Genomic DNA, 16,193 nt, shown 5'->3' on the forward strand with positions numbered 1-16,193 from the left:
TGCACAAGGTCTGTGTGGAAGCTGTAGTAGCATAAACACTCCTCCAGCAATAATTCATCACTAAAAGAAAGCAGTTAGTCATCACAATCTTAACCTTCACCATTCTGAGGCTGTCCTAGCCAGAAACACATTCTTTCTAGAGCATCCCTACTGACATCTGACAACACCTTCCTCTCTGCTGGCTGATCTTGCAGACATATAACCCTTTAATCTCTCCCTACTAGTCCTATCTCAATTTCTTTCCAGTCCAGCTACAAGATTCTTACTAGAATTATGGATTTTTTTTTTTTTGCATGTATGGGTTTCTTACTGATATTGCCAAGAAAATACACAGAGCTTGAAAGTCAGACATGGAGCTCCATCAACCCTACAAAAAGATGAAGACAACAAGACAACAGAAAACGTGGAGCTGCTCCTTTGCTTCCTTCTTCTTCCCCCAAAACAAAATCTGTGGCAACAATGAAGAGCTTGGTATCATACCGGTTGGAAGCGACTGTCTATGAGCAAGTACTGATACCTTTGAACACTGTGAGAACCAACGTAACTTCTCAGAAAACAGGGATTAGTGTTATACGTAGACTCCAAGATACAGCTAAAGCTGACTGAGGTGAGAAAAGGGAATGGAATTCAGATGTTATTGAATGCTATTCTTCCACTTCCCAACACCTCTAAATGACAGCCAAATGTGTGGGAAGAACTAAAAAAAAAAAAAAAAGCCTTTTGAAGTTGTCAACATCAGCAGTCATCAGCTAAAAGGAAGAGAAAAATCCCTATAAGCAACTTGAATTGTACTTCTGATATGACCAACTAAATACTGCCATACTGCTAGCTTCAAATCCTGCATTGATTTGAAGACAATGAGCAACCAAATATGAAAATCCGGTAAAGAAAACATTGAAGTCTGAATAACTAGTCACTCTTTTAAAAATATTTGATAAAATTGTTATGTCCTTATAATCAATGCTACAACTGAAAAGCTGAATCCCGGAGTTCAACCCCAACACAAATTATTTGGTTCAGTGGGTGCAGGAGAACAGCCAGAATTCTCAGGAACTCGGTCTTTTTTCAGACTCTGAGGTTTGTCCAATAGCTCTCTATAGTACTGCTTCAGTAAAGAACCTTTAAGCAGATATCCTGTAATCTTTAGCTGTTGATTCCATGAAAACCTCCATCTTTCTACTAACAATTGTACATTACCTCCTCTCATCATTGTTGCTGTAAAGAATCCTGGAACATACAGACCTTGACAGACTAAGCCATATTAAGCATCTGCTTTCTCTAGGCCTTTGGCATCCTCACAGACATATCAGTCACAATTATAAATTAGTTGTGATAACTTTAGCAGAATTTAAGCATAGACACAACAGTATTATCAGAGATGCCCAAATCCTCACCATTATTCAACTACCATACAGATATTCTTACAGTGATGGAAACTGCTGAATGGCCCCAAAGCAGCTTTGTGCTACTCCACACTTTTATAAATGTACTTGTGGGAAAAACGTTAGGACGCATTGCTAGTACTTGACATACGAAAGTATGTTTATTTATTTTAAAGTGACCTTTGTTGGGGACATTTTCAAAAGCATTTCCTTTCTACTACATTGAAAGAGTGATCCCGAGAAGAACAATCTTCCCAATAGTGCCAACGCCAACAGTGCCAACGCCAAATCAGAGCGAAGACAATACAGGCTCAAAGGGAGCCTGAGAGACTGAAAATATACCAAGCTGTTGCATGGCTGTTTACAGAGACAAAACTGCTATAAAGAGACCAGATGGGATCAAATGCCTTCTTCAGTTTGTGTCTTTGAAATCTCTCCATCTATGTAGATTTAAGAAATACACTACTACTTAAGTATGAAGGTGCAAGTTTGAGCATGCTAGACAGTACTGTGTTTAAGTATATGTACTGCAGACTGATGTTATTTGTACTGTAAACTAGAGTAAAAGATCCAGTGATTTTATCCGCCAGCAGCTTCTGCTTCACACACACATTCCTACTACATTCCTAAGGCCATTCCACCCTTCTGTCTACAGCTGCACACCACCATGGACATGACTCATTCAAACACCAGTGGAAACAAGTGCAAACTGCTATGACTAACTGCGTAATGACCTGCAGTTCACACAAGAGCAGTAGGGGCTCTTCAGTAATTAAAACTCAAGAAAAGATACAATGTACTTTTCTCCGAATTAAATGAAATCTCAACTCATTCATATTTGTTCAGAATGCCCCTGCAGAGATAACTTACAGCCATTTACTTTTACCACTTCAATCTTCTGCATCTCCCCACTTGCTCCATTTTACCTATCACAGCAGAAAATCTACCCCACTTTTTCTGCCTTTTCCAAATCAGTTTCTGCTTCTGCGCCACATACAGTACTGGTCTCTACAACCTGTTCAAAAGCTCAGACTAGGCACCCCCATTCTTTTTCCTTTATTGTCCTTAACATTTAGGAGTCCCAGAGCCAAAATTCTGTTCTTCAAAGCCCTTCTTAAATTTTCTATTCCCAAGACTGTTACAATGTTGTGAAAGTAGTGGCTGGGCAGCAAGACTATTGCTTATCCAAACCAGTCACTGCTTCTACAAACTTCTCTATATACGTGCTGTCGTCTGTCGACTTATACCTTCAGCTTGCAACTCTTTACAGTCAGTGTAAAGAGTTGTTTAGTTGCTGTAGTCATTCAGAATCTAGCTCCGCAAATTTTTAAGTGTTCAAAAATAATTTAACCTTGCAAAATGCATATGCACATTCCCAAAAGACTGACAAATGCTCAGTAGAATCACAGACTCCATCAATTCACCTGAAATTCATGTAAATCTAGGTACAGTTTATTCACAAAGCATGGTTGTCACTTGGCAGATGTGTCTTTCAGGAATGTGTACGTGGACTGAAGCATAGCAAAGCTAATCCTTTGCTTCAGTACTAAATAAGATGATGGTGGGAGGAAGAACTGTCCTCCCTGTCTATTCCCTTAGCCCAATTTAAGAAGCTCATTACATCAAATGCCTCTCTGCATTGGATATTGTGAGTGACCATTAGGGATATATCCTCCTATGTGACATTTAACTACACTGGGGATATTCTACTCAATTTCACTGATTTCCTCCTAACAGAAATTTATAATCCTGTATTACAATTGATCACTCATTTCCCCTCTCTACCTCCCATCATCAAAATAGATTGTATTTTAACAAGTTTACACCGGTGAGTTGCAACAAGCTCAGAACACAACTCCGAGAACATGCAACCTTAGCACATAAAAGTGGCAAAAAGCGGGCATAGAAGTACCGTTCCTTTATTGGAGCTGGTTAGCAAATGTTAGGGATACTTGATTTTAATTTCACGTGTCTGTATGTTTCTGTGCTAAGTGAACTGGTTTCTGCAGTAGTAGCTGAAATTCTTCAAATGCGGAAGCGTCGAATTATCTTATTACCAGAACAGACATGAAAAATCCAGCTACAGAACAGAAAAACAGAAAATACCTTTAAGAACAACAAATTGTGAAGTGTAACAAAGCAGTTCTAAGGTATTAAGAAGGATAACAAGGGTAGGGAAGAAAAGGAGTTGTGAAGAACTGACTGTAGCTTCTGTAATACTTTCAGAGGCCAGCGGGTATCTCACAACCTATCATAAAAATACGTATCGGACTGTAGCATAGGAGAAACTGCAATGCAGGATATCTTTTGCTAACAAACACTTCTTGCTGAAAGGAAGAAGTACAGCTACAATTGGTAGTTTCACCCAGAAGGTGACAGATTAACAGGTGCCTGGCAGCATATATACAGTTGGTAAAACTTTTGATATAGAAATGGTCTATCATAATCTAAAAATACAAGGACAGTTGTCGTAGTACAATATTGTCATGATCTCTTCTGATTTATAGTGGTTTTAAAAATAAGGCCTCTAAAACGATTGCTGCTCTGCTTAAGAAAAGCATTTACTAGAAGTAAGCACCTAAGTGCAGGTGAGAAAAAAGGTATTTTAAAATTGTAGTTGCCTTTTTGCTACGTGTTTTCTACCTGTCTTCATCCAGGGACTGAAAAGAAAATAGTCACTTCCACATTTATCTGCAGGATTGTTGGTTGTTAACCATAGGTACCAACATACTCTTGTTATGCCGTGCAGTGGTCTTGGAAAGTGGATGTTTATTTAAAGCATAAAAGGGGCGGAAAGGAAAATAAATGGTCACACGTGGACAGGAGGCAAGCTGAGGAAGCAATACGGTACTTGGTACAAGTGAATAGGGCTCTCCAGAATCTTTACAAAAGAGACCAGGAAACAGCAGAGCTGGGAGAGAAGCTTTGGGTGTGACAGAAGGAGTAACTCAAGAAACTCTCCACTACATACAGTGTCCTCTGCCTGAAGAAGAAACAGCCTGAAAAGACAGAAGTTTTCAAGAAGTTTTTTAAAAATAATATACTGTCATTTTGGTTGGGTTTTGAGGAATTTGGGCCCAAGTTTACCTGGCAAGTCATTCATTAACAATAAGGTCCTGATCCCACAATTAATTTCAAACAATGATACAACTGTGCCCATCCCATATGGTATTTCATTTCCTCTGCTCAGAAGTGGAAGGACTGGGGTTTAATTAATCTCCAATACTGGAGAGATGGTCTCTCTTTTTGAGACATTTTGTCCCATTCCCCTCATCTCCCTCCCCCAAGATCCCACATGGGCAGGTTTTTGATAATTGTCGCCTGTAGCCAGGTTTCCAAAATCCCCATGAAAAGCAAGAAGCGAAGCTTTGGTTCTGCAGGTCTCTGTCAAGCAAGCAAATGCAGCAGATGTGAGCATCAAATGGGAACAAAGGGGTGAAGTGTTGAGTAGAACTTCACAACAGAAGAATCTGACCCCAACAATGGACAGAGGGGCTGGAAAGGAAAGGCAGACAAGCCAAAACAGACATGACCCCCGAAAGTTAAAGGATAAGAGGATTTGATACTGAATGTAAGCAGGAAACATTAGCTATTCTCTGCTTATACAACAGAGCATTCCTTCTACCACAAACATCTACCAGCTTTAGTGGGTAGCTCTGCTCCACCTCTGAGACAGCAGAGGTCAGATTTGCAGGTGCACACGTGAACAGGACAGATCAAGAGAAAGAATGGGAAATTCTGGGACAAAAAGCATGAAGCTTTGGCAACATCTAAGGAATCCTTCCTTTTGAAAAACCATTTGTGTGTGCACGGAAGAAGCCAATGAGATATTCAGTAGCCCTAAATTCACCATACTTGTCTTACTCCTATTAAGAAACACAACCACAAACTCACAAACAGTTTGGTTTAGGTTTTTTGGAAAACACAACTCACACTAAGAGGAAGTTTCAGGCATTACATCAAAACCATGACTATTTTTACTTAAACTCTGTGGGTTTATAAAAATTTCCACCCCACCTTACCCTACAATTTAAAGGGAACCAAAGGTATTGATCTTCTTCCTATTAATCTTTCAAATATTTTCATACCTGAAGAACTATATTGCAATCTATAAACCCAACAAACAGCATTATTTACTTTTTGCCACACAGGAAACATGTAAAATACTTATTTTACTTGACATATTCAAATCTTAACTTGATAAAATTTTTTTTTATTTTAATTTTCAAAGTGCACCTAACGATATGCTCTAAGCACACAGACAGTATTCATAGAAAAAAAGTAATACATACTCAAACTAAAATTATCCGACAAATAAGATTTTCAAAATCACTAGTTAGAACAAAATAAATGCTGTCTAAATACCTGACCCAATACATTCTTAGAACCCAAAGAAAAACAGAATTTGCAGCATCTGGAGATGCAAAACAGGCTGCAAATTCTGACAAGGAAGAAGCAAATCCCGGGACAGCGTGCTCCTCACCAAGTACTGCCTTGCCAGCTCTTTTCCCTTATATATCAACTGTCAATTCAAGGACTTCAGCAGGTCTCATCTATTGTGGTAATACCACTAAGAGGAAAGGAAAAGTTTCAGGAACCCAGAATCCAGCCATTAATGGCTTTATACCTCAAGACTAACACCTTCCAAATGTACTGCCCTCCAAGGACAAGGTCCTGCAGAGGACAGTGAGCCTGCTTAACTTTATGTTGATGAAGTTACCCTATTAATGTCAGTGGTACTAGTCAAGTTTAAAATTGAACGTATTATTTTTTTTCCTGGACAGTTATATAAGATGAGACAAGTATGCAAGTCTCACCCAGCTAAACATGCAGAGCCTTGAAGATCAGAAATGTTGAAGAGTACAGAGCATCCTAAATGACCAGATAAACTAATCTACTCCAGAATACCTCTCTGCTGCAGCAACAGAAAGTCCAATGCTAGATGATAGCACTTTATCTGAAATAATGGGGGAAAAAGCTGACACAGAAAAACAAGAGGGAAAAAAAAGTCTGCTGACCAGTGCTCAAACTAAGAGTCTGAAGCCTAGCTAAATATACACTTGGATACACTTATCATACTTTCAGAACTACAGAAACTAAGTGTATTCTTAGCATCTGTATGTAGATACTTAGGGCTAATCTATGAAATACGTTTTAGTTTACAGGTTATTTGCCACGTTTTGATCTTTTGCAACAGGGTTGAGTGAGCATTGGAAGACGTTAGAGCCACTGGTTTGCCCATTTCCTCAGTGAAAGAATCAAGCTAATCACAACCTGCCACCCCCACCCCTCCCCACCCCCACCAGATTCAATATTTCTTTTTTTCCTAATTTTGCCTAAACCATGTTAAAAAATACTGGATATGAACAGTTCATGTCTGAGATTTTGGTAGAGTAAAAAGAAGCTGTTATGCCTTATCTACCTAGAAAAAGGGGTAGTTTGTAGCCACATCAATAAAAAGAGAAGTGTTGTAGCTACAAATCGCATTCAGGACTTTCAGTGTAGCCAGGAATTTACAGGGCTTGAAAACACAGAACCAAGACAGGAGAAAAGGAGAAAAGATTAAAATTATAGCACTGTAGTTACAACTCCATGCTTCTAAATATATAGACAGTTAAAAGTAAAGCTTTACAAATGGGGTGGGGAATCTAATTCTGACCAGCTGGTAGGTCAGAACCTCTCGTGAACAGTGATACAACAAAGCATCCAGGGCATTACACATAATTTAGAGAAATGTACAAAGTATTTTGATTCCAAGCCAGTTCCAACAGTACAGCCCTACTGTTTATCAGTGACTCTATTTTTGAAATGTCAGTATAGACAAAGAATGGAATTTGAACAAAAAATCGTCTTTGCAAGTGTCAACAGATGAAATGGTTACTGCAAAGACAGCTAGTAAACAGGAATTAAACCAGCATATATTCACAAACATCCTGTATAATGGGAAACAGCCAGTGTAAATTAATGTCAACTTTGTTTGAAGGCTTTAATTAGAATGAAGAAACTTAAGAGTGATCATTTCTGGCAGATGGTGTGCTTCAACACTTCCGAGGGGAAGGCTCAGCAGAGGGAAGATAATGATTTAATGCAAATGTGTGACCATACAGTTTCTCCTAAAATATCCAAAGTTCTACTCTTCAAAGAGTCCCATACTACACATACAGGGCAAGGACAAAATTAACTCATCTTTCTTTCCATCAAATGCTAAATTTCTCGTACACATACTTTTATCAGTCAAGTATCTTCACTAAAAAGTCTGAGTTGGACACACATGAAACACTAACGGCTTTAACCAGGCATGTTACTCTACAAACTGCATAAAAAATTAATAACCTTATTCATAAGAAGTTGTGTCTAGCTTTGATTTTGCTACTGTGCTAGATTATCCATCCTGAAATTTATATTAAATTCCTTCAAAGCATCATGAAGAGAAAAAAAAAACCCAACAATGCCAACTTGGTGCAAATTTGGATCCTATTTCTGGCCTCTTAACAGTTTACAGTTTCACACCAGAGCTGTTATTAAACTGAATTTCACTTAATTTTGTTGCAAAGCCTGTTTGTTTCAACAGGAATACAGGCTGTGGGGTTTTTTCCTATTACTTTGCAGGCAATAGAGGAATTACCAGTATTGAGAAAGGAGTATCTTTTTTCTTTCCTTCATCATGCTTTAAACTGATTGTGAAGATCACATCTTTATTAGCCTGACTCTCTAAGAACACAATGTTGCGACTATCACACCACTTGCATTATTTCTCTCCCCACAAAACAACTTTGGAACTAATGATCTGTTTGACAGTGGGGTATCAAAAATATATTTTCTTCTCACAATATCAGAAAAATAAGTAGCTAGAGGCCGCAGAGGGAATGACTTCCTCCATGACAACTTGCTAAGAGGAAGACTGTGGCACGAGGTTCAAAATGTATTAGTCACGGAATCCACATAAGAAGAAATGCTATGAATATCCTAACCATGGAAAAAGTCTTTGTTGATGTTTATTCTATACCAAGTACTGAAGAATACGTGCGGCAGCACCCATGACTATGGAATGGATTTTTGTGTGTCTTGTAAAAGCACTAATTTCATCCCAAAACCCCAACTGGAGGAAAAATCTTCAGAACATGTCTTATGCTCCTCTTTCCTCCTCTTTCCCTGGTATGTGGATTGGCTTACCAGTAATGGATAGTATATATGCAGCCCTATTGAAATTCAAACAAAACATAAGCCTTGTATGAGAAACGTCTTTTGGAATCAGACTCTTAGTTTTTATGAAACTGTTAGATTTTTTTTTTTTTTAATTAGGAAGTTTAGGAACACAGAATTGTATAGCTGACAGCTGCCAGACAATCCAAGAAGCAATTACTTGTTCTGCTATCTCTTGCAATCATACTGCCTCATGAAACAGAGAGCACAGTATCAATGCAGGAATCTACTTTTGCTTTGAAATATTTGCAAAAGATTCTTTGCAAAAAATCTTTGCTCCATTCCATCCTCTTAACAACCTTCAGACATTCCTTGCATCTCTACAATGAGGAAACATTTAAGTATGTTTGTATCAGAGCCAGTACCAGACCCACAGAGACAACTACTACCTTAACCCAAGAATACGTGGGCACTGTTGACATCCAACTGAAATGGTGTAGAATGTTGAAATTGGTCTTTGACGGCTGCCTTCATCACTACATTCAAACTTGCTGTGATAGTGCTAGTTCTGCATTGCTTTTAGGTCTTGTTCATCTGAGGGATATTTGGCTGCATTAATGAAAAAGCATGAAAATGCCACAAGTCTGTTAGACTGGAATGTCAGTCAGGGAGAACCATAATCATCCAAGTGCACAGGTAGTTCCAAGTGACACCATTTCTTCTATTAATCCAATGCAAGTTCAAGTTCGTGCTTTTCACAACATGAGGCTATGACTCATCATCTCTCTGATTTTTGCCCAAATGTAGGTACATGACAAATCTTCCTAATAAGGACTGCAGACTTGTGATGTGCTTGGTCACAGAAAAATTGAAATGAGTTTGACATTTCCAATATTTATTTATTTGAAATGAAATATGCCTTGTAAGATCTGTAGAGTCTAAATTTATGCAAATAATTGAGCTAGCATTGCCTGTGAAAACTAGGAAAGTATTGGGGGTGAGGGGGAAGAACCACTTACCCTTCCCAAAACACTAGAATAGAGAAACGAGAATTATTCTACTTCCCTGGAAGAGATACTTAGTCAAGATAGCTGCACAAGACCATGAGTATCAGCATAGTGAAATGAAGCATTTGATATAGCAAACGCAGCCAGGTACTCTTTGCCTCATTTAGAAGAGCAAGAAAGACGTCTGGGCTGACCCTCTTCTTCATCCACACAAGTGTGAAACTTTAATTATTAAAAAAGAGCTTGGAAATTTTGGGTTTCCTGATGGCAGCCACAAAACACAGGCCAAAAAAAGACTACAGGTTCTAGCAACAGATATGCATTTAAACAATTTTTCTTTTAAATAAAGGTATCATAATATAAGGCGAAGCTAATTAAACAAAGATAACGCATGGACCAGGTGTCAAAGGGAAATTCCAATTGTGCCTTATTTAGGTTTAATTGTCAATGTCAGAAAATGAAGAATATTACACACAAGCAGCTTTACAGTTTTACAGGCTAAAATAAGAATTCTCTCTTGAAAGTGAAGAACAACTTATTTTAGCCAATAAAACTAACTTTCAAGAACTTCCAAGAGCTCAGCTGCTTCTAACCTTGGTCATTTAATTACTTCCAAGAGACTCTAAAAATCAGATATAGGCTTTCTTAAGAAAGAAAACATTTTTCCCCTTGAACTAACTAGCACAGGGGTACATTCCCAAACCAAACAGAAGAGAACACAACCTTATTGTATTGAAAGTTGACAAAATAATTTCTCCAAGATTTCAGAAGTGACTATCAGGTTGGAAGAGACTTCATCTCTTGTGTGTTTTGTTGTTTTGTTTTTTTTTCCCCTGAAGCTGCATGAATTAGTCACTGCAACATTAGAAGAGTACTTTCGTATGTCAATTTTATTTTTCCATGTTAATCCAGAAGATACTAGAAATTCCATAAATACATACTATTTCTGGTCATATAGATGTAAAAATCCTGACAGAATATAATCCTTCAAATAAATTCCTATACATCCACTTCATCTTGGCTGCAGAGTAATGCAATTAGGTAGCTGTAATATAAGACAGGAGAAAAGTTTCTGGAAATCAGAAGAGTTCCATTAGGGAATGACAGAATTAATTATCTTTTTCCTATTCTCCTTGCTTTGGTTTATTTTTTGTCCCAAAAAATTATGTATTGTGTATTTATATATTAAAGATTATATTACTCATTTTGAATTATTGAAAAAGTTATCATAGATATGTTTTTTTAATTAGAATTAATCAAACTTAAACTATGACATGCCTGAGTCACAGTTCAGTATAATTGGATCCATGTGCACATGAACACTGCAATCCTAATGACTATTAGTTCTGGTCTACTGACATCAAATACAGCACTTGGGTTGAACAATGCATGATGAAAAAATCTGACTAAAACGTGTATTCACACTTTTAAATTTGTAAACAGCATTATAGCAATGAAAGAGCGATTTACTCCTGAGTGAGAATATCCATGTAACGTTATACTATTTCACAAGTTCCTACACTGAAATAAAAATATTACAAGGCTTTGTGATAAAACTCTGATAAGGTAAAATGGACTTCCCTATACTATTAGTCCCAACTAATTTCAACATGAGTGTAAGCATTATAATACATACCCTAGCATATACGGCAGAATGCTTACCACAAGAAAATCAGACTTGCTTTCTCAATTTTCTTTTAAGTATACTAATGAAATGTGCAGAGTCATCCCAAGAAGACTCAAGAAGCGATATATCTGCTGACTGTCAAGTTGGTAGTGTCTTCTGCTCTAATACAACTCAGCTGTCAGTTCATGGAGCAGAACATATAAAGATCCATTGTAAAAATTAAAGAAAGCTAAAGTTAGAAGTTGTTACCATAGCATTCCATGTGTGTTTTAGCAAAGCAATTGGAAGATCAAACACAGGAACAGCACTTGCTGCCATGACTCAGAAGACACAAATTCTATTAACAGGCTGCACCAACATCCTTTGAATCTCTTATTATTTTAAAAGCATCATGTTTTAATTCTGAGCAGGCAAAACTTCTTGACATTTTCCTCTCAAGCACCCTGTTCATACTCTTACTGCTTGTGCAAAAGCGTTCTTCACAGGACAAGGAAAGTTATCAGTTAGAGTATAAATATACTTAATACAGAGGTTTTGGTCTCTCAAGAAAAGAAAATGTCTCTTGCAAATCATGTTTAGTAACTGCTCTTGAGAAGGAAGACGTAAGATAAAACTTCAGTGTATACCAACGTATTATTTTTATGGCAGCAGCACTGGCTGCTTGCGTTCTCTAAAAGCACGCAAATCAAAGCAGCAAATTGTGTTAAAAAGCCAGTTCATGTACGCAGGTACAGCTCAGAGATCAGTGACACAGGAATACTAAACATACTGAGGCCCTTTCTTCTTTCAAAGTGAATGGGGTATAGAGAAGAAAGACTTATTTTCAAGTGAGAAGAAAGCTTGATCCTGTATGCCGCAAGCAAAAAAGCATACAAAACCCACTCTACACACACAACCCCACATGATTAGAACTGTCCTTCCCTCACAAAATTTGAGAACAAGAAATCTCATAGTGATGGACACAGCAAAACTATAAATCCTAATTCAGAAGTTGGCATTTGGTTATCTTTTCTCAACCTTTAACTCTGTCACCCAAGCAACCTAACACTCTCTCATCTTTGTGCCTTTAGCTGATCCACTTCATTACACTGAATTTTTCTTCTGTTAGCTTGAAAATTTTTACCATTTTATAGACCTCAATATGAGAACAAAAACTGGACACTTACAAAATTAATTACTTTTTTGTAAGCAATTAATTATCAGTGATGATAATAGATTCCCAAAATAAATGCTAGCTATGAAAGTATAATTCTTTCTCAAGAGTCACGGATGTTATAACCAGGAAGTCAGGCAAGAATAATAAACAGGGAAAATTTGCCATTAGCTCAGTGTACGTTCAGTTCCACCGAGTCTTCAAGAAAAACAGCTCACATGTAGCTCTAGGTTGGAGGCAGCTGGAACACCACTCTCCTTTTGCTCTGCACTCCATCCGTGTAAGCATTGAATCCAAATCAAAACCAAGTTTGAACGGTTTGACTGCCTGGCTAAAACCGCTCTGTTAGAACAATGCAAAGGGTCGTTTCAAAGCAATTCAGTGACTTTTAAAAGCTTCCTCCATGGGAAGAGTACATGCAATGCTATACCTTTTAAACATTCAGAGGCAAGACCTAGTCCTTAAAAATTATTTTTAAAAACTACACAGATGTCAAAAGAAAGACTAAAAATCCAAATCACTGGATCCCACAGAAGGAGTGGTATAGAAGGACATTTTAAACAGGCATGAGTATTTAACAGCCCATATACTGACTAATCTTATTGCAAAAGGAAAATTATTTTGAAGCCTGAGCTATTCACTAAGTCAAAAAAAGAAATTCTCATAATTCCTGAAACCTATGCATCAGATTCACTCATCCCCCTCCCCACGTTTCACGCTGTTTTTTGTTTGGCTTCTTCCATCAAGACCTAAATTGAGTACTAGGGAGAAAAATCAACCTCTGTTAGAATGCAGAGTTATAATAAACAGCTGCACCTATAACTGGACATTTAAAGGTCTAGAAAAATACATAACAACTCCTACGCAACAGACATATGTAAATCAAGGTTTTACAAGGTACCTGGCATGGAGTTTGTTGCTCTTCTCACTTTGCGGAGGGTACTCTTCTATAACATCCTGTACAAAAGGTGGCTGCTGCCAGTGTGTTCTGGTGTATGGCAATGTTCCCATGTGGCTAAACATATCACAAGACCTAATGGGAACTGCCCCCTTCTTCTTCCTGGGGAGAGTGCCATGGATAGAGATGTCTTGAAAGGAGTCTGAGTGATGCTCAGTTGGTGAAGGTTTAGTGGTCAAAAGGTCCATGGAAGAAGCTAATGAGAACTGGTGGTTCACTGGGCCATTTCTGGGAAGACTTGAAAATTTTCCTGCAGCTATCATTTTTGGTTCTGGAAAAACAAAAACATATCATAGCGCATCAGTCACCAAAGCCCCCGCTTTAATGGAAGTTAAATAGCATGACTAACAAAGGCATCTAGAACTGAACTTCTGCCTTGCTTTGAGGCAGTCAGATACCTCAAGATGTAGCCTGTATTATAATCCAGTCACATTGCTCCCAACTGCACGTCAGGCACACGTGTATATTAACTTTTATACATGTGAAAAGTCACAACAAAAAACAATCAGCCTGGACACACGTGCAAGAGCAGGCCCTGAGCAATTCTCCATTTTTATCCACAAAGTTCCTCTTTCTTGCTCCTTCACATCCTCTGAAGACTCAGACATCAACTTAGAATCATTAACAAAAAGCAGAGTTTTAAGAACATTTGGACAAAAAATAAAGGACACTCTACAGCTTGGTTTGGAAGAATATGTTTCTAAACCCAGTATTTGGCACACTGTGAGGAAAAAACTGTTTCTGGAGAGTCTTGCTCAAGTAATAAATCTAGCAGAGAACCGGTCACATATTTCTAACAGGCTGTAAACTAAAGGGCTCTACCCAGGAGATAAGGACAGGAGCAGATTACTGGAATTCTCTTCTTCAGCATGCACAGCCTGCTGGCTCAAATTGTTGTTGACATTAGGGATTTGCACAGCTGTCAGTCTCTTATACAATCAATTATAGCCTGCCGTACAGTACAGGCTTTTTTGTTATCGTGAGCAAAAAACTTTGAGACAAACACTTCAGGCGCATTAACAGATCGCTGTTCTGTTCCTCAAAAAATGCTGCCTTATGCTCACTTTATAGTGTTATATTACAGAAGACAGGCTGCCTTATCCTATCTAGTTATATTAGCCTGCAAAAGCCACTCTATGGAACATACACACAGACCTAAAGGTCAACCAGTCCTACATTATTTAACCTAGGTGGTAGTCAACCAGGTGCCTCCTACGAAAACTGGAAAAGCCACAGGAGCAGCAGAGATTGATATGAAATCAGAAAGCAGAAGAGCTTTTGGAAATAACAGTTATGGACAGGGAGAATCTGTTCTGACCTTGGTCAAGTTTCATGCTGAAAAATAAGAGTAGCACCCTGAAGGCCCAGCAGCCTGGAAGTCAGCTGCTTACAGCTGCAGAAGAATTCCTCCGGTTTTGGGGAATGCACAGGTGTTGCAAAAAAACCAGAGCTAGCTCTATAGTCCTCCTGCTCCCTTCTCCAGCCTCAGCATCACAGGTACTATCAAAGTGTTGCTGCTACTGTTCCTTCTACTCAGAGGTTATCATAACAGGCTTAGTTTTACAGTAACACTAAAGCTGATCTCAAATTTATGAAAGAATTCTGCTATTTCCTGTCAGCTGCATTGCAGAGATTCACAGGCTGGATGAGGTTTCCAGGCTTCAACAACAAATCTCCTCCCACTTCTCCCTTATTGAAGGTCCTACAATAAATACTCATTAATTACAGATGATAAATAATATTTAGATTTTTTTTTTTAAATCTTCAATTTGCCAAGGCTCTGTCTGAGCACAGCTGCTATATACTATAGTAGAAAAGTCTCTGGAAATAGCATCTCTGCCTAGAAAGAATCTGTTTCACTTTGGTCAGGTTCCTTGTTGAAAAGAGTAGAAAAGAGTTGAGAAGTTAATAAGAACTGACATTTTTAGTTACACAGATCCAAACACAATTCAAAATCCTAAAGAAACCAAACCACAATCTCACAAAAAAAATCTTCCATAAGTTATCATATGGGCCCTTGATGTGAAATACTCAATCACCTCTACATTTATCGTGTGGTTTGAGGACAGAGTTTCTGCTGGCTAGTATTAAAAATATCACATAATTATTTTCAAAATAATAATAATTAAAAAAAGTGCTGTAAGTCAGTTTTGCATTACAATTGTTCTAATGAAAACAACCGGTCCAGAGATAGGAAGCTCTAAAATGCAAATCTTACCGCAAAGCTACAACCTCCTATAGCTAAAGCAAACTGAGAGCGCTTGTTTCCAGTAAATTCAGCTTTAATATTAGAGAGGAATGATAAAAATTGCCTCAAACAATGCGGGGGGGGGGGGGGGGAGGGAGGGGGGAGCTTCTTGGAATTTACACATTCATTTGAAAACTCAACTTTGTGTGTTCACTGTAGTAAGGCAACAAACATTAAGAGTCTGAAAAATTGGAGGCTAGCTTGCTCATATTGCACAAACATGTTGTTAGTCTCCTTTTTGGGGCTGCTGAGATTCTGTACTTAATAATCGTACTTTCTTATTGGTTTATAAAAAACACCTCCAAATCTCTGAATTCTGACTATTTGAGGGCAGGTTATCCAGTCAGAGAGATTTTCCTTAGGCTTTCCTGCAAGATTACCACTATGCTGAAATGGAACACATGACATTTCATGCAAATGGGTATCAAAACCAAGCAGGTATAAATATAACCAACGAAAGCTTTGGTTTAGTAGTTGATACCAGAGTATCAACTCTGATAGTCCATGATAGGCTTACAATGACAGTAAACTGTCAACCACTTCATGTTTGAGAATCCATAAAGCAAGCTGAAAATTCCCTCTCCTAACCAAATCACAGGATAATTGTTATAGCAATCCAGTAGGTTTCCAATCCAACAGTCTGAGAATTTTCAACAAATAAACAGTGACCCTCTG

General features: G+C 38.1%; 1 protein-coding gene across 6 annotated transcripts in view; it reads right to left on the reverse strand.

The window, feature by feature from the left end:
- BCAR3 (BCAR3 adaptor protein, NSP family member) overlaps window positions 1–16,193 on the reverse strand; it is a 118,785-nt gene that overhangs the window by 44,325 nt on the left and 58,267 nt on the right. For 5 of the 6 annotated variants that reach the window (XM_076337764.1, XM_076337761.1, XM_076337758.1 and 2 more), the window contains exon 2: window positions 13,214–13,541. In XM_076337764.1, the coding sequence (XP_076193879.1) occupies window positions 13,214–13,533 (320 nt within the window). In that variant the 5' untranslated portion in view covers window positions 13,534–13,541. Of the gene's footprint in view, window positions 1–13,213; window positions 13,542–16,193 lie in introns of those variants that run through there. The other variant, XM_076337763.1, reaches the window with a different exon arrangement.

This window comes from Aptenodytes patagonicus, chromosome 5 (assembly GCF_965638725.1).
Source record: "Aptenodytes patagonicus chromosome 5, bAptPat1.pri.cur, whole genome shotgun sequence".
NCBI lineage: Eukaryota > Metazoa > Chordata > Aves > Sphenisciformes > Spheniscidae > Aptenodytes > Aptenodytes patagonicus.